Below are 26,078 nucleotides of genomic sequence, written 5' to 3' on the forward strand. Positions count from 1 at the left end.
CCCCCCCCCCCCCCCCCAAAAAAAAAAAAAAAATTCAGGAAGGAGACAGACAGACAAACTGAGTAAGAATGAATGAACACAGTAATATAACTGAAGACAAACTTTTGAGTCCTTATGTTTGCAATACACTTGCATGTTGCCAGTTAAAGAACAGTAAGAGTATGTACTGAAAGCAAAGTCGGTAGACTTACTGGTACGCCCTACTGGTTCTCATGTGACAGTGTTGATAGTTTGTGAGTGAGGCAAGTCATTTTCCTGCAGCTGTATGAATTGCGACAATATTCTTGACTGTGTGAATCCCCTCGCCCCAAAGAGTGCTGGAGGCATTATTTGGTGAAGTCTTCGTATCCCAGTTTGATTCTCAAGAGAGAGATGACAATTTTAGTGTGAATTTTGAAGTGTGATTCCAATGTGTACTCGTCTCATTGCATGTGGATGACCTTCCCATGCAGCCCCAGTGCATTATGGGTAGCGATGGGTGCCTGTTTGTGTTGATCCAGTGCGATTTTTTTTTTTTTAATGATTTCAAACTCTGTGCCGCAGTGGTACATTCTTGCCGACATTGAACTCTGTGAGGCAGGTATTAAAGAGGTTGGTGTTCCATGAAGTGGTGACTCATGAAAACTTTGTGGAGGGGAGCATTGCTGTAACCCTTGTCTGCATTAGTCGGGTGCACTTGTGGCATCTCTTTATTTGAAAAGCTACTTTGACATTGGTGTTTGAGCTGTCCTGCCTGGTTGCTGTGTGCGTAGCGTTTCTGTACCTGAGATGCTCTCAATTACTGGCATTAATCTCTCGTCTCATTGTCTGTCATGAGTCACATCAGCCGACTAATTCTCATGTTGCGTGTCTGCATAGGTTGAATAAAAGAGCAAGTTTGTTTCATATGTGTTGTGTATCAAAGTTGATCTCCTCTGTAACAAGAAAGGAACAAAAGAAAAAGATTGTTGTATGCATATAAACTTTGAATGTGTGTCCAATTACTAAGATATTGTTGTAAATATTCTCAACAGAATGCAATTTGTGAAGAATATCAGTGCTCTGTGATATGATGGACATCACAGTTTGTATATTATTTGAAGCTGGTATACCCAGATGTTATTTTTGTGTACATGTGTTTGTAAGCACAAGATCACTGAGAAAGAAAGCTGGTAGAAGCGTGATCAAAACTCGTAGCTTTTCTTTTCTCACCCCCAGACTGGTACTCAATAAGATTATTTCCTTGTTTATATTGTTTCATATTCTATTCAATTTTAGAAAGCGTAGTGTAAATGCTGTAGGTCTAGGTAATATTGTTGTATGGTCTTCTGCTGTCCGTCAGGCGGGGTTTAAAAAAACAACAAACATACAGAACAACTTGTACTCTTTCAGATATTATAATCACATACCTGTCTTATCTTTGGCAATGACACTTACACACTCATGACTGAACTAAAACAAACCATCATAGGCTGACATTATGCATAGTTTGGAGACTTGTCTAGTCTTCTGTGCAGTTTCTTTAATTGTGCTTTGTCAATGCCCCCCAAAACAAACAACCAAAACAAACAAAAACATGATCAAACGAACACCACTCCCCCCCCCCCCCCAAAAAAAAAAAGGAGAAAATGAATAGTCTCCATGTCAGACTTCATGTTATATGGCACATTATTTTTCTTGGTCACATCAGTCTTATTGCAATATTTATTCATTCATTTATTTTTTAACAAAAGACTCTATTTGACCATAGCATATTCAAATCATGTTTGTAAAGCTCTGAGGAATATAATGTAATTTTCTGCAACTTTTGGCACATGCACTTCTGTTTTGATACTTTGTGCTACAGAACTCTGGTTTTGTAACTCTGTAGTGTCTACACTCTATGTTCAATGGAGGTGAACTGTGTATCATATGTAATTATGCCTAATGTATAGATATTTAAATGCAGTGCTACTTATATCAGTGCTTGTCTTCCTGTATAGGAGTCTAGTGATTGCAACCAACATGAAAAGTGCTTTCTTAGGATCTTTGTGGGATTAAAAAAAAAATGAACAGGGAGAGAGTGAGAGAGTGAGAGAGCATGAAATAGATGGAGAGAGAGAGAAAGGGAGAGAAAAAATGATGGAGAAATTTGATTTTCACAGATAAATCATGTGCCTTTGTTTTTCATCACCAAATCTCAAATTTAGCTTTGTTGTGACAGTGCTTACTATCTGTGCATATTGAGTGTGATTGGAGATCTTTACTGGGACAGTAACAGAAACCTACAAGTGTTTATATTGGATGCACTGTGCCATGTGTTTGAGTCTCCACGTAGACCATCTAGAATGGTTTGAAGTTTTCATGATGTACAGAATCATGAATTTAAAATGCCATGCAAATGTGGCCGACATTTTCAGAAAGATGCTGGATTTCTTGTGTCTGACAAACTTTTCCACTGTGGTGAAAATTGAATTAATGCAAGGGCACTCATCATTGTTGCGTGATCGTCATTCTGTTTTTGAGGGAACATTACTTTTCAGTGAGTCTAAAACACTTTGCACAGGGCAGCTGCCTTCAACTATTGCGAAATAAAGAACCCAAATTTTTACCATGAATCAGTTGTGCTCTTTAAAAAACGTACCTTGTTACTGATTATTACTTGCGATGTTCCTGTAATGATCGCAGTGACTCAGACTGTGATTACAGATGACGATACCAGCTTGTGCTGAATAATCAAGAATACTTGCGAGCGTAATTTAGCCTTGTTGCATGTTTTTCCTTCCTTCATCTCATAGGAGTTGTAGGTGTGCGATTTGACAACGTTTAATTCCATCTTCTCTATTCCTTGTCCTCCAATAATAACAGTATTTGATAACTCAGTGGAGTTACAGACTTTTCCTTTTAAAAGTACATACAAGTCTTCAGTACTGCATTTAATCTTTGCCAAGAGCACCAATGTGTACAGTACATACCCCTCTTCCTTTTGGTAAATATTCTGGCAATTGTTGTTTCTGTGTTTGTTGCAGTTGTTGTTTTTTCATCTGCTTCTCTGCATCCTATAGTAATGTTGTTAAAAGTCGATGGGTTTTTTGGGATTTTTCACATCCAAATTAGATGTTGTTTTTGTCTTCATAAACTGTGGTTTGTCAGTATTAAGTCAGGTGTCTCATGATTAATATTACTATCGTTGTATAAACTTAAGTGTTATCCAAGAAAGTCATTAGAGGAGGAGCGCAGTGGGAATAACACAAAACGACCAGAAACAGATTTTCAACACTTTGCCACATATAAGTTTGAAATTAGTGCATGCATGCCTGCAGTGCCATTGTCAAGGAGGTAGTGATACCAGGGCCCCATTTCATAAAGAGTTGATATGATATCAACTCTTGTTGGAATTGTAATTGTCATGGTAACGACAAGAATCCAGCTTCCTCATTGGCTGTTGCTATAGGAAATTGCCATTCCAGCAAGAGTTGCTATCCTTACATCTTTTATGAAATGGGACCCAGGTCATGTTCATACATAGTGTTCTATAGCATTCCCATGGCTGTAAAAAAGAAAAAGAAAAAGAAAAAAAGTCCCCAAATATGACTACACCTGCACGTTATTACTTCTTCATGTTTAATTGGTTGAAGTCAGTTATTGTTTATTATGAAAGCACTTATATGTTGTCATTCTGTGTATCAAGTTTTTTTTTTTGTTTTTTTTGGGTGCTTTTTTGTGTTTATTTTCCAAAAAATTTGATTAGGCGTAATTTAAACTGCCTTCTATTGCGCATACTTTGGTGTTTCCATGCAACATTCCTTACTAATCTCATCGTCGTCGTACTACCATACTTTAGCTTTCCAGACTTTTTTCATCATGTTTGTCTTATGTACTGGCCGTTTTGTACTGAGTTCTTATATTCTCTGTAGACAATGGAATACATGTATATATAAATATATATATACATACAATCTATGAATATATAGTATTTTTAGCTGAGATGAAAATCATGTGGTACTAATATCAAATGACAATGAATATAATAAAAAGCTGTAAATTGCATATCATAAATGATTCAGTCAGTCTGTGTATGCGTAATCTCTTCCAAGTCAAATACTTGTCAGAATGATACGAGGTGAAATGGCTGTGATCAAAAAGAGACTTTGAGATGCTGGGTTTTTGACTGTGATGTAAATTTGATAGTCGTTGATAAGTGAAGTTCGCATTTTCAAGGGACTTGGATCAATGTGAGGTGAACTGCCAGATTGATATACATGATAGTGGGTTTGTCAAGCTGTGTGTGTGATTTATATCAATAACACTGATATTCATACTGAAAAATAATAATGTTCAACCACAAATCTTCATGTGCCCAAATCTTTCGAAAATCTTTCGAGAATTAATTCGCATATTTAAATGTATAATAAAATTTATATATATATTTATACATTGTATATACATGAATGAACAACAGCGAAGGGTTGATTAAGGAAAGTCCATGAAAGATATTGTTTTAACGAATTTTCACCCAAAGGGCTCTATCAAGTTTCTGGCATATTTTATTTTAAGATGATTTATAAATCAAAACGAAAGGTGCGTTGTCAGTGGTAGTGTGCCCATAATAATTATGCGCACGTATACAAGTAGTGCACATTCTATCTTTGTGACATCCTATTTCATGCGCTACTTGTTTATGTGCACATAATTATCATGGGCACACACAATGCATCTTTTATTTTCAAGTTCAAGAACTTCTTGAACTTCAACTTGAACTTATTTTGATTAATATCTTCAAATTAAAAATATATATTTGTGTGTGTGTGTGTGTGTGTGTGTGTGTGTGTGTGTGTGTGTACTTGTATAATGATAATGCAGGAACTAGTAATAGAAATCAAATGATCATGATGATGATTGCTCAGTCATGGTTGGCTGATATGCTGCAGGGATTTTGTTTAGGATGATAATCGAGTTTGAGATTGTTAACACTAAAAAGGGCCAGGGGAATCTCCCCCCCCCCCCCCTCCTCAATACACCATAACTAAAAGAGCCCAGCTTGATTAGAGTTAATGGTTATGATGCAGCTTGGAAGCTGTGGTGGAGCACAATGGTCACACATTGAAAGGGGCATTGTTGATGGTAGTGGTTGTGATGGCAGGGATGGTTGCGAAGATTGTAGTGAAAAGGTTGTGGTTCCATAATATGGAAAAGGAGTTGTAATTCTATTGATAGGGGGTGGTATATAATGTCAGATATACATGTTACCACTGTTACACATCCTCAGGATGTCTTTTAGTAGTAAAGCAAATGCTGCTATCAAATACAGTATTGCATCACCAAATTTTGAAGTTCTGGAGCTCTCTTCATAAAGTCTACCACAATCAACTACCACACCAACAGTCAGATGCAAAAGCCATACATACATTCCTTTTCATCCTCTAGTCAAGGTTTTGTTCCCGCAGAACTCAGTTTTGGATAAGGGCAATCAGAAGCCAAAGAGGTCAAAGAACTATCCTGTCATAGATGTACAGTGCACTCCCGTTATAACGAACACGGTTATACACGAATCAAAGTTCAAGTTACAACAAAGTAAAAATTCAGGCCGCAACATTGTCCACTCTATGTATATACTTTTATTGTTTATTTGTTCGGTTATAACGAATTTTTGATATAACGAAAGAAAACTGCCAGTCCCAAGGAATTCGTTATACCGGGAGTCCACTGTAGTGACCAAAAGTTCATCCTATTTTGAGACCTTACAGACGGGAAACTTCTATTCAATGCATTTTCAGTGTTGTTGTCGACTGCGATTATCCTTGTGAGGTGTTCATTTTCATGAAATCAGAGCCTAACAGGTATTTGCTTCACTTTCTCTTAGTTCTCTATACCCTTCTCTCGCTCTCAATCTTTGTAAGTTTGCAATTTGACCATGACCCTTGACTTGAGCTCAAGGCTGTCTCAGACTATATGGATATCAAGGAAACACCTCTGTGTCAGCAAGATTAAAGGCACTCAGTCGTGGCGAGTGGTTTGTGCGGCACGGAGACGAACGCAACACGCTGCCTCCCCCATTCTGTATCAAATGTAGTGACCCCGAATGAGAATAGCGCTGGCTCAATGGGTCAGCGAACAACACGCTAACCTACAAGAGCTCTATGCTACAAATCTCCTCACCCAAAATGGCTGTCCGAGCGAGCGACGAGAGCTTCTGAATGGATGCACACTCTCAGTGCGCATGCGCATGAAGAGAGGCCAAAAGAGCCACGCGTCTTCTGGCCTCTCTCCTCCAATCACTGCAGCTCGCGGTGACAATGTTTGTGTATGATGTGTACACACACACACACACACACACACGTGTCTCAGTGGCAGGTGGCAGCATTGTCCCACACGTTTATGGATATAGCACCGAGTCTGGCATTGCGCAATTGCATGCACAAACTTTGGTCGTTCGGAGTTTACGTACCATAAGGGATGGCGATGGACTGCCTTTAATTGACCAAGTTCTTTTTTTTAAATGTGGCAAAATACACTGTTGTGAATCACATGCGGAATCCCCATAACAAGTTTCACAGCCTTGAAAAAGGACTTTGGTACCAAAGGTTTGTATCAACTACGACAGCCTACAAAATATAAATGCCTGAGTAATAAATACGTATGGAGTAAATATGACTGGTCAATGCATGTCCTAAAAATTATGCATTTCGTAGATCATTTGTAAATTCAACGGGATTACAGCATGATGCACTGGCACGTCAAAAGGCAGGGCAGTGCAGAAGCAATATTTGTGCAAATGTCAGGACGGCTATAAACATGGCAAAAAGTACACGGCATACCCAAAAACAATGAGTGACAAAAGGAAGGGATACATTTTATTCTGGGTTCACAGAACAGAAAACAATCATTTTGAATAACTACATTATCTAACTGGATGAAATGGAGTTTGACAATCTTTGTTGTTGACATGTTCTACGTTAGACTAAAGATTCTTCACCCTAATCTTTGGATATTCTACTGCCCTTCTTAAATGTAGCACACACTAGAGAGTTCTTTCTGTCATCAGAAAACAGAGTTTATAGCGGGCAGACAGCAACATTTTGTGATTTCTGGTTAGGAAGAACCTCATTCAAGGCCACTGATACAGAGAAAGTGAAATGTTGGCAAATAAGGTAAAGGACATAAACTGAAACTTTACAGCCATCTTTTAATGAATAACAAGCACTTTATCAAGAGCAAATTGTATCAATAATTTGTTGATGGAAAATGCATTATATGAAGATGCACCTATTTGCATATCATAGATATTAGGTATACTTAGATATACAGTCAACCTTTCTTAAGTCAACTTGCATAAGTCCAATAATCACCTAGGCAGAAGATCTTCACAAGTCCTCTTCTCTCATACTTTCTATTGATTTTAATCCCTCATAGGTAGAAGCTATTTCTTCAGTCCAAATAGATTTGACTTAGGCAAGGTTGACTGTTGATTGATACTTAATGTTTTCATAATATGCACATCTTGTGTCTACCATAAACTCTGTCAACTGTCAGCATCTTTCTCCTCTAAAAATTAATTATCAATCAAGTGTCATTCCAAGTTCCTCTCCCCCTCCATTAGGGGGCAAACATGTGATGAACATAAGGGCTTATCAGAAAGCTTCATCGTAATTAGTTCATTGTCATCTCTGCTTACTGTCTGTTTGCTACATTTAACAAGCAACCAGAGACTACTATCATGGGGAAATTAAATTGCATCACAGTTGGAAATGATATTTAGGCATCTACAAAGCAGCATAGATTTAGCAATGATCATCTTCATAAGCTGTTACTGTAAAAGTGGATATTTTCGCACTTGGCCGGGTAAGAAGAGTTTCGCATGTTTCTAATTCCGCGGAATCAAGACATCACGCACAGGAACATATGGCTAGCAAACATATTTGTGTGCTTTTATTTTCGCGGTAGTTTCTGGTTGCGCGAAATGCGCGAAAATTTCAACACCGCGAAAATTTCCACTTTTACAGTATATTGTACTGTAAAGCAAGAAATATTTGCAGCATGAAATTTTTGCGAACTGGAGGCGATGGTCTTTTTCACGGGATGAAATTTTCACAAATTGCCACTGGCATCCAATGCATTATAGTGTAGAAGAGAACTATTGTGTGCATTTTAATTTGACAAATCTAGGCTATCACAAAATTTGTGAAATTAAAATACGAGTGAAAATGTCTAGTTTCATAGTATTAAGCCATCTCTTTGAATAAAAAAAAAGGGAGATAAAAAATTCACTTTGAATGTTTGCAGCACCCATCTGGTCCTACTGGTCCTATACATTTTTATGACTTTGTAGCATGTCTCAAAAGAGTTCAGTGTAATTATAGACGTGTTGAAGTTTATGTTTGCATAAATGTTGACTAATCAACTGAAAGGTTGCAGGGAAAACTACACAACTTCACAGATACAACAAAAAATAAAAAAGTATTGAAAAAGGACAAAAAATGGTTTAACATATGTTTCATAGAAAAAGTGTTCTCAAAACTTTAAGATAGAGAACAGTGGTGAAATACATTTGTATATAAACCTATCTACATTTCATAAAAACAAATCAAAACATAGATTGGCATGTTTTCATGTTTATGTACACGATGTTACAATCAGGAAAAAGAAGAACCAGAACTGCACAATGTTCTGTTTTACAAAGTGATACATGCAAAATGGTACAACATCATGAATTTCAACAAGTGCAAGTATTGGTTTATACTGCTTACAAAGATCTTATCTATTCTAATATCATTGCAAGTTAAATTCGAGCTTCACATTGTTTATCAATAACGTTCATTCTTTCCCCATATATTGTACTTTTTTATCTTGACAACTGCAATAGAGCACACAACATCTCATTCAGTCATGATCTAATTTTGGCGAAAATATGTATGATCACATTTCACACCAATTTAAAAGGAAGGAAAGAGAAAAAAATATAATATATCAATTAGGTTACTCAAAAAAACAAGGCAATTTCTCAAGACCATATTGACTTAAATGAGTCTTGAGCAACTTACAAAATGTGGAATGCCAACATTGGGGGCTATCTTTTATACACTGTTTTACCTAATGCCCTTGAATAACAAAGTATGACAGAAGACAAGGCTGCACACCGGCACTGGTCTAACGGTCCCTGACCTCTACCTGTAAAAAACACTGTCGGACCAGTGACTTTTCCACAAATTTACCAGTAAAAAATGGGGGGAAAAAATGGGTACCTACTGGTCCAATAGTCAGGTTGGACCAGTAGAAGAAATGGGTTAGTGTGCAGTCCTGTAGAAGACATCATAACCTACTGTTGGGTCACTTGAAATGACCGATACAACAAAATAAAATAAACATTTACAAATTGTGAAAAGACCTTGAGGTAGGGGAAGAGTAATGGGGTCGTAAGAATTTCATTGATCACAATCACGATGGCAACATGAATCTCATATTTTTTTTCAAGCTATGCGCAAGAGCTACAAGAATTCACCTGTACAGAGTGAACAGAATTCAGAGAAGCAAACTGCTGGACAGCTGTGCTCTGTAGCTGATTTTCCACACTTAAAACCATTAAAAGTTGGAGACCTGCTTCTGATATTTTCAATGCTTTCTGTGAAAACAAATCTACGCCGAGGCAAGCACTGAAAAAAACCCCAAAAAACTGTCTACCTCTTACAGATTTTCAGCTTGGCCATAATTTAACAGCAGCTACCCACAATGATGTCAAGAATGCCAGTTATCAATCACATGAACAATTTCATCAAAGGGTACCAGAGCATTGCGCATTCTGAAACACTGTCTGCCTAGACAGAGCAGGGTGGGTTGAATGCAAACTTGTAGAAAGGAGTCCAGTTGTCAGTGGTACTTGTAGACAAGGAATCTTGGTGTGCCTGTGTACTTCGTAGCAAAGCCTTTCCCATCAGGAGTCGGATCAGAGAATGCTATGTCATCTGGTGACAGTATCGTCCCATACATGAAATTCTTCCTGCATGACAAACAAAATTTAACAAGAAAAGGTGTGAAAATTTCATGGATCCGTCAATCAGTAGAAAACCCAAACAGACAAGAATATATAAATGCTGATTTTTTGGTTAAAGTTTTCCACTTAAAAGCTGGTTAGAAGTATGTCACCCTACAGACACAGCGGTTAAGTAAGCATGGTTGCAACTTTAATTATGAAACAGATATGTTTATCTTTCTTAGCCATTCACCATACTTTGATTTTTCTGAGCAGATGTAATACAAACAAAGTAAAAATGGGACTATGTATTTGACAGTGGGGAGCCACTAATACGTGTATATCAGAAACATATACATAGGTGGATGTATTAATACAGAAGACTATGATATGTGGATGTATTGACAATCATTATTAAAAATCAGCCTGTTTGGATATTCTGATATTGAACAATACATGCCTGCCAACACAAAAGCAGCTATTACGGCAACTCAGAAGGCAGACACAGAGTTGTGAGCTGACAGAGGTGGCTGATCCTTGCCAAGGGGGATGTGCACACCCAAATTATGGTTAGAATTTGAAAAGTGATGTTTTCACTTGCCCAAATGGACAGTAATAAATCAAGATTTTAGCAATAGCTTTTGCTAGGCTTTGGCTAACAGGCATGTTATAATCAAACCTCATTATTACTTTCACCAATATGAATGCAGAAGTCCAAAAACTGTCAATTGCATACAACAGGTATCATACAGCTGTAGGGGTTGAGAGCATTTTTCAGTCACTTGACCAGTAACTAACATATTTCACATTGTACAGTTCAACTGTATTTCAATGGAAGTGTTCTAGTAATTATTTGAAGCTAGCAAACTTTAATTTGAAAAAGGTTCTTAACAATAGTTTGCATATGCCCAGTGCCCACATGTATAGATATATTTTTCTGTTCCTTTTTTTCCTTCAGAATATTCATAAAGGAAAACATATCAACTCATGCATCTTTAATAGAAAGTAAAGTCTACCTGATAGGGGGCTACCTGGTGTATCTAGTTTGTGCATAAATTCTGCATCTCACCGCCACACCGGACGGTCAAAGGCAAACATCTCACCTTAAGCAGTTCATCATCCGTGAGGCAATGCCCCGCCTCCGCATCGCCGTGGGAACCCAAATCCGACTGATGCCACAGAGGGCGTTCTCCGACACAGTCTCGCAGCACCACGCCTTCTGGGACTCAATATTGCTGTCAGACTTCGGCTCATCCACAATTACCCTGTATCCCTGTAAGGACAGAGACAGGTGTACAAACCAGGAGATATTAACTCACTATATGTGACTCTGCATCACAAAAGCAACAAAAAGTCGCCAGACGTGGATTTTTAATTAAGACCAGACTCTGAAAGTGCAGACTCTAAACCTTACAAATGATGTATACCGGTACCTCAATTCAAATGGACTCTCCTAACCTATCTAAACATTGGAAAGAAAGCACACACTCTGGAAAAGTGTGTACTATATGTGACCGTGCATCACAAAACGAACAAAAAGTCGCACACACAGATTTTGCGTGAGGACTGAAAATAAGTGAAATGGGTCAACGTAGCCGAGCTTGACTTTTTCATATTTTCTGAAAGAACAAGTCTTCTTTTACATTATGCTAAAATTTGGGATCATAAAACGGGAAGGAAAGTGTGATTTTTGGCAGTTTTTCTCGAACAGTTTTGGTAGAATATTGTGATTAGGTGTGTCTTTAGAGTCCCCTTTTCATTTCTGAAAAAAACCTTGTACGCACTCTTCACTTTCAACTCTAATAACTTTTGAAAAAATAAGGCTACTGGTTTGAAAGTTGGCATTAATTATAGACAGAATGTGTTAATGAGGCCTGCTCAATTTCAGTTCAATCTGATGATCCCTTCATTGTTGTTACTCCAGTGGTTTACTTCCTGTTTTTTGTCCCATTCATCGCACAGCCAGCACGTCTTGGTAAAGATTAAGCGCTTGAATAGACACTGTACTTCAGAGCCTCTTTTCTCAGTTCACACCTTTCCTGAGTTTGTACATTCTTTCCAATATTCAGATAGGTTAGCAGAGTCCATTTGATTTGAGTTATACATCATATTCAAGCTTAAGTCTGCTCTTTCAGAATATGGTCTTAACTAAAAATTCATGTCTGGCGACTTTTTGTTTGCTTTGTGGTGCAGGGTCACATATGGCTCTGAAGTATAGGGTCTATTCAAGCGTTTAATGGTGCAAGTGAATGGGGCTAAAAAAAAAACAAAACAAAAAAAAAACAAAAAAAAAAAAAAAAAAAAACAGGATGTAAAACTTCATAGCAACAATAAAGGGATTATCAGATTATGCTGAAACTGATACTCTATTAACACATTCTATCCATGACTCATACCAACTTTCAAAGTCTAACATTATCTTTTCAACAGTTATTAGAGTTGGGAAAAAAAAGAGTAAGAAAAGGAAGGTTTGTAAGAAATGACAAGGGGACTCTAGGGCACAACTAATCAAACTATTCTACAAAAAAGTGATGTAGAAAAACTGCTAACGACACAATTTACCATTCATTTCATGATCCCAAACTTTAGAATAATGTAGAATTGCTCTTTCAGAAAATATGAAAAACTCGAGATTGACTAGGTTGACTTGTTTTACCACACAAAATCATTGATTGCAACTTTTTGTCGGTTTTGTGATGCACAATCACATATTTTCCCCCCTTTTCTATACATCACAGACTAATTTCAGACTGTTGTCCACGCAAAGAAAAAAAGAAACGAAACCCTTCACTGATGCATGAATTATCTTATCTCAATACCTTCTGGACATATAAGTGAATGTAATTAACTCTCCTTATTTCATTGTAATCTTTTGCAGGGTATCCATGTTATATCTTAATAGGGAGTAAGTGTATGCTACGATGACAGAGATATGAACATACTTGGTGGTGGTTGAAAGAACAAATAAATGAGTCTTTTATCATCAAAGCTTTTTGTGGGTATATACAGTTTTGGTAGATGACTACCAAGATAAAAACTGCTGTTTGGGTTTGGTTGTCAGATGGGGACGGATATCTGGGGAATGGATCAAGAATAAATGAGTGTTCAGCGGAAGCGTGGTATTGTGTTATCAGATGGCGTGGTGGTCAGAATGTTACATTCATCGTCATTGCTGTTATCATCGACGGTAACAGTAGGACTAGAAGTAGAGACAAACATGGCAGGGATCTTTGTTAGGGATCATATTCTACAGTGAGACTACCATCTCTATCAAACAGGTTATGACAAAGCAGTATATAACAAGCTTTTATCTCAAACTGTTTTTAATACTAGGTATGACCATTACCAAATTGAGCTTCGACCTCCTATCATTGCTACCATCTCCGCTAATGATTCATTAGCTTTTCTTACCTTTGTGATTTGTTCGGCAATGAGACACCCACCAACCTTTTTATCCACGGTGATGAAGAGATATGTCTGAGTGACAAGGCAAGAGAATGGGAGAGTAATCAATTAAATCCTGGGTTCATCCAGACATCGCGTGCTCTTTGCACATAACTTCAATTATGAATACTTAAAATGATAAACAAGAGTGCTTTGTAAATACACAACAAAATAAAACCATCCTAAACAAGGACATTTCCATAAACAATAAGTGGGGATGCACTCCTCAAAATCTACCAATAATCATCAATCCATTTGCTTGGAAAACAAAACAAAACAAAACAAAACATGGCAGCACTTTCATACTTTGTTTTATATCTTTCCACATGCTGGCCTACCAACATTATCACATCAAAATAAGGGAGGTCCCAGAGAGCAATCATGGAAATACCTGTATCATTAGAAGCTTGATGAGGCCATGACATTCAAAACTTCGCTCGAATACCATGATTAAAACATAATGGCAGGGTCAAATATAAATACACTTTTTTACATACTAGCCATTTGTTATGAGAGTTCAACCCTTGCACACCTCAAGAGCCATATTCCTTGTTGCATGTCTTAAATCTGAATGGATATTGCAAAGATTAGCATGTTGGGAAAGCAAGAGACGAGTGTTCTTCTTGATCAATTCTTTCGATGAAAGATAGAGGGAACCATGGTCTAAGATTTACAATGGCAACAAACATATTATATCTTAGTGTGTGGGACTGTACAAGTCTACCTACCTTGCATATTTCTTTGCAAGCCATGGGATTACCCTCGAGGAAGCCAAGTTCACGATCCACCAGCTCACGTATCTCATCAACCTAAACATAAAGAAGATTGAAACTTTAAGGCTACACATTTTGGATGAAAATTCTTGAAGCAGTTTGTCAACAGAAACATGACAATCTCCTTATCCTGAAATCAATTCTTTTCTATTACCAAACTATGATCACTATGTTTTGTGATCTTCACACATCATACTGGTCAAAATGATTACACATACTGACATCCTGATAGTAGTAAGCAGACTGTCATCTCACCTTCTTCTCTGCATATCTGGGGGCATCGCTGGTGACAACGATGATTCTGCCATCGTGAAATTCTTCAAGCTTCTCTTCATGCTTCCAGCCCTGTAGAGGGCAGCAAACAAAATTTTAGGTACACTGTAATCAACGTGATATTCAGAGCTATTGACACAGGGAGAGAATGTTACCGTTTTGCTCCACTACACACTACCTCATACTGCTTTGCAAATTAGTTTTATGGCAGTCATGTGACATGTTCATACTACACACACAGACACACACATACACACTTAAAGGTCAGTATAGAAAGGACAGGATCCTCTGATGTTCAACAAGGCACACTGGGATGACATGCCACACAGTCTGGGCATATACAGCCACATTAGGCAGTGCACACTTAATAGATTATGCTCTTCTAAATAACTGCGCTGGTCACTTGCTCTGGACTCAAAAAGGGAGGAGTGGGGGGGGGGGGGGGGGCGGGGGACAAGAACACTGGAAGAATGACAGTGAAGAGAGAGAGAGAAAGAGAGATGAGATGAGTAATAAACCACACCAGGGGGGCATTTCATGAAGGAACTTGTCGGATAAAATGTCCGACAAGTCAATTACATCCGACAAGTTCAGAGAAATCAGCCAATCAGACTAAAGAATTTCTCAAAACTTGTCGGATAAAAGAGACTTGTCAGATATTTTATCCGACAAGTTTCTTCATGAAATGCCCCCCTGGGGGACACTACAGCACATGGCCATGGACAGAGCTGAGTGGAGGACTCTTTTGTTGCTGCCCTTCATGCCTATACTGGCATAGAGAGCAAGTAAGTACACACAGAACATTAACACACACAAAAAGACAAAAGCAGGCAACATACAAAAATCAGAATTTAGTCAGCATACACCTCTGCTCTGTTATAAGCTTATGGTTGGCAAGAACCTTAACTCTCTAGTATCTTTGGTATGAAAAAAGAGTGAAATTCTACATATGAAGCAGAATTTTACTCTAGAAACTCTAGGAATCAAACATGACGCCTGTTGTTGCACTCACAGGAAATTTAATACTGCTCAGGTATTTCTTGTGGAAACGTGCATGGTCAGCTTCGTCCTCTGGATGAGCTGCTGTGTAGACTGTGCCACACGTGGAGCAGGTTACTGCACCAAACCTTTTTTGACCAAGATCCTGCAAAATTTGGAGAGATAACAAATAGAAAACACACAAATTAAGGCAAAATGGAAAAAAGGCTGAATGCATAATTCTCTGCAATAGACATACAAATACGTAGCAATACAATTGGGCAAAAACAATATTTGCCATGAATCCTGCAGTATTCTGGGCAAGAAAAAAATAATACAAAACACTGCAAAAAGTAGCAGTTGGCATATCTGTAGACCACAATGAATGAATCCTCTTACCAAAGTCATCTGCTCCAGTCCGTCATTCTTGCTCTTCAAGGACTTCAGCAGTGGTGACCTCCTGGACTGCTTTGGCGTGGTGATATTTGACCTCCGACCTTGCTTTGCCTTCTGTGACAGAGGAGAGTGGCTGCCCTGCCTGGGACTTGTGGGCGGGGTGAAGACTGGGTAGAGTTTGACACCCTTGGGTGGGGACTTACCAGCTGTGGAGAGTGGTTGATGATGGAGATGAAGGGTTGAAAATCAAAACAAAATACGAATTCAAAACTTTAAGCACTCCTTCTCTTTTTCTAGCTCCCTCAAAATACAAAATGAGAAGATGCTGCAGCTTTCAAAAAAATTATACTGCTGTGCCGGTCTACCGGGAAGAAACTGCCTTCTCTACATGTAGCAAGCACTAAGTGCTAGAAGTATGGCCTTTCATGAACATGAAGATGAAATTGCACTCATATGAATGATTGTTTAATTTCTATCCTGCCATCCTCACTTTACCACTGAAAGACCTGAAAAATGACATATTCATCCATCCACGGTTCAATATTGATAGAACGGATTAATATTTCTCCGCTTACCATGGGGGATGGACAAACAAAGATAAGAGAGCTTGTATTTCTCTTCGCCACCTCATAATTGAATGAAGTGCATACAGACTATGGGGAAATAGCAGAAAGTAAAAAAATTTCAAGCTAAAAAACAGACAGAATCTTAATCTTTCTTCTAACAACAACAAAAAAAGAAAAAAAGAAAGCATCAAATGCTTTACAGAAAATGGGCAAACAGCAGAAATACTGATACGGGCAAGTTTAACACTAAGAAAACACAATGAACCCACCTTTGGGAGAATCGTTTCCACTAGAAACTGGAGTCAAGACTGCTGAACTTTGCCCTTTGACCTCTGATTTCTGTGGCAACTCTGTCTTTTTCCTGCTTGGGCTGCTCTTAGCTGAGTTTGAAGGCAGTAACCAGTCATCCAGTTTGGGCTGGCTGGACTTCTTGGAAGACAGTGGTGTGGAGCTGCCAGTAAAGAAGTCAGAAGAATAAAATATAAATCCTGTACGGCAATGAGGAACAGTATTTCTTGGGCAAGACATTCAATGCTCAGTGGAGATTGCACCTAACATTGGTACACATTTGCCAAATCTCTCTCAAAATATTCTACAATGGACTTCCATTATAACAAAGTCCTCGGAACTGGCAGTTTTCTTTCATTATATATCAAAATTTCGTTAATACTGAACAAATAAACAATAAAGAAGAAAGAGTGAATAATTTTCTGGCCTGAATTTTTAACTTTGTTTTAACCAGAATTTTGTTATAACGGGAGTGCACTGTATTCTATTCTACCTTTGTATTCACCTCTGTGAATGTTCTATTCTACCTCTGACGAGAAGAATGCCAGAGATCCTTTGTTTTTTCAACGTCAAGTGTAACGCTTTGAAATTCAGTCAATTCTTGCATGTTCTCATGAATACCTTCAACTTGGAGATCTTTTTTTTAAACCTCTGTTCATCCAGTATTGCTTGGTTTCTATCTGTTTTCTCTACTGCATCTTTGTATAGATTGTCATTTTCCTGATTAAATTCTACCAGTTGTCACAGGAAAGCCTCTGAAATAAAGTCATGTTATTTTGGTGATATTAACAGCAATAGCATTTTCCTCTTTACCTTCATTTTGAATGTTATGTTTCTGTTTTATCTGCTTGGAAGTCAAATGAAATAATAGCTATTACACAATTTAACAAGTGAGAAATCAGTGTTCACGTAGATGGTCTTCATATTCACTGGAAGCAAACTAATTTATCATGCTTAATAAGGATAAAATTCTGATAATGAATACCATGTTTAGGCCAACCAAATGTGTCTATCCGTTGAGTATGAGTCCTGAGTATAATCGGGCAAGTGTCTTCTTGGAAATGCATGTTGAAACAAAATCAGCCTGTCCTCAACAGGTTCATATTTAGATCATGGGGCAGTGCTATGAGATGACCAACTGACAGTGTATGGCAGTCTCTTCAGCTGTGTACAATGAAGAATCACCCAACTTTGTGTCCTTGGTCTGGTATCATGATGGTACACAACCAGTAGTGCCTGTTAAACAATGTGCTTGCATCACATTAGATGCAAAAGTCATCATCAGACTAAAAACTTTGTACAGTACCCTCACCAACCATTCAAAAAAAAATTTTAAACATAATTTGCAAAGATCAGACTTGTTCCTGGCAGCTAGTACAAAAATTCAGAACTTCACACTTTCACCTGGTATAAAAAACTAGTTATCATGTGAATGAGGATATGAGAATAGTTTTTTTTTGCAAAACTGAAATGAAAACAGCTGAGGTTTGCTCACCTTAAACGTTTCCGGTTTGGAGTGCTCCTCCTGGGAGACTTAGCGGGGGAGGGTGACGGCATGCTCTCCTTCTCCGTCTTCATCTTCCGTTTCCGTGGCGATGGCTTCAGCACTGTCTCAGCCTCCTCAAGGTCTTCGTCTATCTCCAGCAGGAGATTCTGCACAAAGTCCGCCGCCAATGGTTCCGCCACTTCCCGGAAGTCCTCATCGTGGAAGACAAGGAAGTCCATCAGATCACTGTTCTCCTCGCCACAATCCCCCGTCCCTTTCTCTTGCGTCGCTTCCTCAAAACTCCTCTCCAGAGGGGAAATGTCACGACCGTTGACCTCACTCACGCCAAAGTTTAGACCCCTGGCGGTCTTTTCTCCGTTGTTCTCCTGATCCGTATCTATTTGTGGCTTGCTGGTAGCAGATGATGCAGTGTCGCTGGAAGTTGATGGCTTCGTCTTGGTCTGGCTCTTACTCTGTGTGTCTTGGGTCTAATAAACCAAACCAGAAAAAGGCTTAAGGTCAATTACAATATATCAATGAAGATTTTGATTCATCCAAGTAGTATGCTAAAAGCGTGTAAATTAAATCTGTTCGACTTGACTTACTTGTGAAAATCACGGAGCTCTGTCTCGCTGGCAAGCATTCACCCGTGGAGGGTGCATGGGCGATGTTACTGATTTTGTTGCTGATTACAATACTTATACTTATTCTAGTGTCTGACGGCAAATGTTTTTGCAAGTTGTTAACTTTGCAAGTCAGTGGACAGAAATTTGAATGTACAGCATATTTTAGTAATTACCTAAGGTAAAAACATCTTTTCCACTCTTTTCAAGTCACTACTAGGATTTAGAAGACAGGCTAAATGTCATTACACAAAATTGAATAACGGAAATTGGGAATACGCTTATGATGAAGAATTCCATTAGTACATACCTTCTGATTACTTGGTGTCTTCTTCTTTTTCTTCTGCCCACTCTTGAGATTCTTCATGTACATCTGGATTCCCTTGGCAGCCGTCGTTTTTCCTGCGCTCTTTCTTGGCGACATCCTCCTTTGTGGCTTTCTCGATGGTGAAGATTGCTGTCTCGATGGTGAGGACTTTGGCACCCTTGGACTCTTTCGCGGCGAACTTCTCTGGGGTTGGGCAATGGTTGCCTTTTCACTGAGGACGATGCTGATTTCTTCAGCACACTTTGACCGAGGACGAGAAGCACTCTCGCTCAGGGTGACCTTGATTTCACCATCGATGTGAGGCACCCTGTGCGATGTCACAGACCTACTCTCCGTCCTTCCTGTGGAAGATCTGGCTGTCATGTTTGTACTGGATTTTACTTTCTGGTCTTTGGAAGTGATCGTGTTTGGGTCCACTAATTTATCAGCTGATACAGCTTTGGAAAGAGCGATGGAATTGCTATCAGATCTAACTGCTTGGGGCGTCTTCTGTAGTGAACGGCTCTGTGACCTTTCCTTCTGGAGCTCTTCAAAGGACTTTAACCATGTGGATGGATCAATCCCAGCATCTACCCGGCGTTCCAGCTCTTCCCTCCGCTCCAAAGGAGATTGGTACTTTGTACGCTTGGCAGATGTGTAGAAGGACTTAGCTTTGAAGCTGGAAAGTTCATCGTCATCAGACGATGTCGACAGACATTCTTTGAGGGAAGATCGTTTCTGTCTTCTGCTGTGGGGAACAGACGCAGAGAGCTTCTCGTCACGTGAACGTTTTCTCCTTGGTGATCTGTTGAAAACAAATATGCATACTTACATCAAAAAGGGTTCACTCCAAGGTAGTAAGGGGATCAGAAAAGAAATGCTCATTGCATTCTACTAATAGCTGAAAAGAGTTGCAGCCTGTTCATGCAGCCTGCAGCAACACAACAATCTTTGAACAAATACCCAAAGTCTCATCTCTCTATCATTCTCTGAAGGTATCATTCATAATTCATTAGCCTCAAGAAAGGTGAGTTGATAGGAATGAAGGGAATTTGTTAAACAGAGAGTATTTTTACTTTGGCAGTCACTTCCCATGAATAAGATTGTATCCTCCATCTGCATTATTAGGAACACCAAGTAAAAAAGCTAAAAGGAGGAACTAATCCAGGATTTGAACCTGCATCACCTACTGTTCACAAGGCAGCAGCACTACCACTGAGCTGAAGCTGGTTCATTGCAGCGAGACAATGATGTTTGTACAAATGCCCAGTGCCTCACCTCTCTCTTTCTCTCTTGGCCTTATTAATAATTAATAAAATACCGGTTAGACAAGTTACAAGAATGAAGGGAATCTGTTTTCTCTCTTAGTAAAACGAAAAAATAATAATAATAATAAAAAAAAAATCAAAGCCAGTACAATGTATCACAATGTCTCTCATATCAACCACAGATACACTTTAACACAAACTTACGGTTTAGCTGGTGATGTGTTGTTCCAGTTGGCAACAATCGCCAGCACCTTCGAGGGTGACAGGTCTTTGGTACGGGCCGAGTTGACCTTTGGCTTCTTTTCTGTTGACTTGGCCATTCCCAGCATGCTTTTCAATAGTTTTTCCCCACTGAACACTGTATCCTCAGTCTGAAAACAGAACATATATAGGCAGAGAATTTTTAGTACCATGAGATAGTCCTGTGTTTTACTGCTTGCTCAAAGACCATGCTGAGTGAGTAATCATAGAGAATGTTGACCACATACATTGTATCTGAAAACAGAGAGAGAGAGGGATTATTAAAGTAAAAACATAAAAGGGAAAAAATAAAAACATTAAAGTAAAAAAATCGTCTTGCACCATTTCATGGTTGCTTGCCACACATCGAAAGAGTCTATCAAGAAACTTACTTTGCTGATGCGATTTGCCGGGATGATATGTTGTTTTTGAGTATTTTGAGATCAAAAATAAAAGTCAGTATACTGACTTTTATTCCAGAAGGATCCAGGCTAACTCGGTCTGAGGGACAACTCGGCCATATTTCACACAATTTATACGCAGTTCGTGATCGCCATATTTTATGCATAGACACACATTCTTTTTGTATGTTCGCCACAGAGGTTCTTTGATGTATCAACTCAGCCCATAACTGTGACCAGCCACGAAGCACTCCCATACTGTAGTACAACACTGTACAATCCAGAGGGAAAACTCGGCCCCGCCGTCAAAGCCAGGCCGAGTTGTCCCTGAGTCCAAGTTAGCCTGACCCTGTTCTGAAATTGCGACTCCGGCAAACCTTTTTCGGTTAATATTTCGCATTTTCATCGTTACCCAATGAATATCTTGTTATTACAGAGATATTCCACACATTTCTTAGGCATACATGTACATTTTGGAGCAAAATTTGACAATGCTGCAGGAATGCCAGAACTATGTTTTTCCTCTAAAGATTCTTATCCAAACATGTACACACATTTACAATGCCTCTAATGAAATAAAACTAAAGCCCAGCAACATGTTGCTGTCTCCCCCTCTCCCCCTTCATCCCAAAAAACAAACAATAAAACAGCTGTTTGAGGGATCTAAGTAAACATCAACACTACCAATACCATCATGGTGAGAGCTAGTGCACATTTGGGGAGAGATATCAGTACATTACACACAAGATTCTAAATGTGGCACTACATGTATATATTTTAAAGGGATGGTACAGTATTGGTGGAGATGAGAATTGGGCTTTTAACTTTTTGCAAGATACCAAGGAAACACTTATGATATAGTACAGAACATACAATTTTAAGAGGAATTCAAAGTTTATTTGATGAAAATTGGGTTTGGAATGACTGAAACATCCAAAAACAAAGTAAAACAAAGCGATCGTAATAAAAGTGTGGGTCCCACACTTTATTAGAATCGCTCTTTTTTGGATATCTCAGCCATTTCAAAACTAATTTTCATCAAATAAACGTTGAATTCCTCATAGAAATACATGCTCTTTCATATTTCATAAGAGGAATCATCTCACCAAAAAATGTTAGAAACCTGAAATTAGTTCTCAACCAAAACTATACCATCCCTTTAAATCATCAAATCAATTGTTTCTATCTTGCACTACACTAACATGTTTCAGCGCCACAAAGTGTATGGCTCTATGTTAGTCTCTGGAGACTATCTACGAATGTTGCCTTCTCTCATTCACTTAAATGTACATTGACAGTTTGTTGAAAACATATTGTAGTCAGGTAATGGCTGTCATGAGAAAAGCATAAGTGGTTGATTCAAGTTGACAACATTTTTTCCCCTCTTAAAATCTATTGCTAATAAAAGTTCTGATTCTGGATCTGGATGTGTACGATGCAGGATCCTACTGGGCATAACACATCGGATGAGAGAGGGCGCATGGATAATTAGAAGGTTCTATCGATGGCCTTTTTAAATGAGTTTGATGGCAAGTTAATAATAATGATAGTAGCGTCACTCAGGTGGTTCCACTTGATGACGGTAGATGGGAAGAATGAGTTCCTGAATTGTTCTGTTCGTGCTCTTATTTGGTTAAAGCACTTAGGGTAAGCCTACCCGTATTTAGTCACCCTTCGGAGTTTGGTCAATTATCACTAATCACAAGCCAGTAAGTTCTACTGTCACAACACACGCAAATCACATCATTTCACATACTGGCACTGTCGTTCACAACAAGAAAGTCCCTTTGCCCCCTCCAAAAATCCAACCAAAATCCCACATTTTGCAGTCACAAATGCAGAATTGGTGCAATTTTTCCAAAGCGTGTGCAAATTAAGCCCAGTTTTAGGAGTCAGGGTCACCAAAATAGCACTATAAAATCAAGAAATAAGCCATTTTCTCGTGAGATTTTTCACTTATCACAAGCTGAGAGTGTGATGGTATCCACAAAAATGTAAAAGAAAAACAAAAACAAAATCTCTGTACATACTGATGTACACTGTACAGGGGTTGAATGTAAGTTCCGACTTGCCTGACCGAATTCTGATCGCGTTGATCGTATTCTGGGGGATTATCATGGTGACATATTTTGGGATTTTGTGAAATTCTGATGTATGTAACGAAATAAAAAAATGAGATAAAATAAATTTGATATGTAGACTCTATTTCAACATACATGTACATATTGTACATTGTTGTAGATATGATATTGTTTACAAGTGTATCATTTTAGTTAAAAAATATTGCAGAAAAACTGAAATGACCAAATACTGGGGGTTCTACCCTACTATTATTTGTCAGTTGTCTATGTATAATCTAATATTTATGGTATCACAGTTTATATCACACTTTATAAATTGAAATTACTATTCTAACATATTTTTGGTTAATTTTTCCATCTGACAAGAAGGCTGGATCCGGAAAGCCATTGCTCAGATTCAGTTGCACCAGTAGACTAGCTGGTCTTCCATGATGGGGAACAATTGTGAACGCTTGGGGACAGACCACTTCACCCCAAGCCCCGTAACACACCCTGCTCTTTGCAATGAATGAAGTGAGAACTCTTTACTTTATGCATGGGTTGTTTTCTCTGTCACATACCACAGGATCCACGCCACGGGACTGCCATCTTAATCACATGTCCTATCTGAGGTACAGGGTGTTTTGCCTAGGTATACTTGGGTTACCCGCACCTCGTCATAGTTAATGTTAGGGCATATTTGAATCACATTTTGCCACTGAAATTCTTTGAAATCCAACTCACATACAGGAAAAATGCTGAAAATTCTAATGGATTCACAAGTTCACTGATTGATAAGGAAGATTTGCAGCTATCGTCGTCGAACACGAACGGTGCGGAATAGTTGCGCGCTAAGGAAGGGGCCCGCAACTCATCACCAGCGCTCCCATAGACTTAGCACGTGAAAGACGTGTGCGGGTGACCATGATGCTCCCATAGACATACACGTAAAAGATGCGTGAGGGTGACAGTGATGATAACTTTAACACATATTCCTATTAAAATGTCAGATTTTCGCGAAAAACTGTTCGGTTTTCACCACAATTTGCTTGGTTGTGGTAGCCCTCTCAAGTTTCAAGCGTACTGAACACAGTCCCGGGCATAAATTTTTGTTTAGTGCACTTATAATAATTTTAAGCGGGGTGACGGTATTCGGGCCCCTGACGCGGTGCGGGCACCTCACTATACAACATGTAGTAAACGTAGTTACAATCGAGTATTACCCAGTCAACCCTGTAACAATATTGTAACACACCCATAAAAATGTGTCTGCAGAAGGGGCAGATGGCACGATGATACACAACATTGCTCAGTATTCTAAGCCTCAAGAGTATGAAACCAGCACCCTCAACTATAATGTAAGCCATTCCACTGTCACTAAACGCACATAGCTAACACTAACATTTAGCAGTTTTGTACAGGAAGGTAATAAATGATGAACTTTGATTCAACACGATTTTGCAACACTTCAGAGTTTGAATCGTAGAATAACACAACTTTAGTTTTACCAACTTTTTGTTACAGAAGATGGTTGAGTACAAGTTGTGTTTTATGTTCAAATAATTGGCATTTCACTCACTCACTCAGTTCGGTAAATGTATGTAGAAGTCTTTACTGAAACCTGAGGTAAAGTTTATAGACGTTCCTACTTGTGTGAGCAAGTACGTGACTACGAACTGAAGTACCGGCGGTAGCAAGCCCCCGTTTGCATGTAAATTTTTTGTTTCAACTTACCACTCACTCAGTGCAGAATCAGCAATTCCACTCCAGCAAGACAGGCAAATTACATTAACCCTATTGGTTCTAGTGTTTTCTTGTAGATCGTATCTATAAATAACAGCAATCATAGATTCAACTCACCCGCTTCCAAGGACCAAGCCAGCCATTGACTGAGGTAGCTGCGCTGATGAACACGTCGTCGTCGCGTTTCACATCACAGCAGCAGCAGCATCACAGCTATAGCCTAGCCAGCTCCAGCAGCCAACCTTGCAGACTCGACGGCGTATGAAAACTCAGCACACAGATTCAAATGAAGAATTCGTGGCGCGAACTGCACTACTAGATCCAGATCGCGCGCGAGACATTCGCATCCGGTAGGTCAGGGTCACGGGGTCAAAAACGATCATTAAAAAAAGTGATCGATTGTGCTCGTAGCACAGAACTCATGTGGCTCGTAGCAGTGATCTCGTAACTTGTGGAGATAAGTGGTTCGTCCTACTCGTAAGGGGGGTGAGCAGGTCACAGTGGTGATGATACATTTTTTTTTTTTTTTTTTTTTTTTTTAACGAGAATCGTGTCGCTTTCGTGTAAATGCATTCCTTTCTGATCTACGATGCAATTTTTGGTATAACAGAAAGTTGTTATTTTTGTTATTACCCCTATTTACCGGCCATCCATGTTATAACAAGTATAGGCCTAATGAATATTTATAAGAGAAATTAAATGGTCCGTTTGTTTTTGTTTTTATTTTTACCTTGGGACAAGAGGGGGTAGTGCTGAAGGTTGGTTGGGTCTAAAGTCAATTTGATTTCAATTTTAATTCATTAAAAACCAATCATTAGAAAGATTAGAAGATCAGAAAGAAAGATTAGAAAGATTCATTTTAATCATCCAATAAAAACATTACAGGAAATTCAGTGCGGGATTAATTACATATAGGCCTAAATGACGAAACATAAAAGGTACAATGTATACATAAAGCGCCATGAGCATCTTTTTGATAGACTGTTGCGCTATAGAAATATACACTATTATTATAATTATTATTATTATTGTTACTATTATTATTATCATTATCATTATTATTATTATTATCATTATTATTATTATAGAGAGAGAACAACACGAAATACATAGATAGATAAATAATCGAACATTGTATGCAAAGTCAAACTGAAAAGAACAATCGTATAAAAACGTGACATAAACAGATAAAAACCGGCTCCATTGGCATGAAAAACTCCATACACCGTCCCTGCTGCTGCGTTCCCAATCTTTCCCCCCCCCCCCCATGTCAGCCCGTGATGCGATCGTAAACTGAAACAACTCAA

The 26,078-nt window shown here is 38.7% G+C and overlaps 1 protein-coding gene across 1 annotated transcript; it reads right to left on the reverse strand.

Moving 5' to 3' along the window:
* Positions 1-9,790: 9,790 nt before the first annotated feature.
* LOC139722638 (uncharacterized) lies at positions 9,791-24,955 on the reverse strand. The gene is made up of 12 exons (XM_071633933.1): positions 24,889-24,955; positions 20,532-20,698; positions 19,063-19,864; positions 18,139-18,617; positions 16,614-16,806; positions 15,793-15,987; positions 15,428-15,559; positions 14,398-14,487; positions 14,098-14,178; positions 13,337-13,402; positions 11,029-11,198; positions 9,791-9,952 (listed from the first exon to the last, which is right to left on the reverse strand). Exons 2-12 carry the CDS (start codon positions 20,654-20,656, stop codon positions 9,823-9,825), a joined length of 2,463 nt encoding a protein of 820 aa, XP_071490034.1. The 5' UTR covers positions 20,657-20,698; positions 24,889-24,955; the 3' UTR covers positions 9,791-9,822.
* Between the last annotated feature and the right edge of the window lie 1,123 nt (positions 24,956-26,078).

The sequence above is a fragment of the Diadema antillarum genome, unplaced genomic scaffold (genome assembly GCF_040938485.1).
Source record: "Diadema antillarum isolate AM-2024a unplaced genomic scaffold, OU_Dant_1.0 scf00000014, whole genome shotgun sequence".
Classification (NCBI taxonomy): Eukaryota; Metazoa; Echinodermata; class Echinoidea; order Diadematoida; family Diadematidae; genus Diadema; species Diadema antillarum.

Bases quoted from the DNA above. Each gene is read 5' to 3' on its own strand.
- LOC139722638 (XM_071633933.1), bottom strand. From the start codon at position 20,656: ATGCTGGGAATGGCCAAGTCAACAGAAAAGAAGCCAAAGGTCAACTCG. The intron at 15,988-16,613 runs GTGTTTTCTTAG...ACAGCTGGTAAG, and splicing joins CTCCCAAAGGTGGGTTCATT to TCCCCACCCAAGGGTGTCAA. The intron at 15,560-15,792 runs GTAAGAGGATTC...CAAATTTTGCAG, and splicing joins GACTGGAGCAGATGACTTTG to GATCTTGGTCAAAAAAGGTT.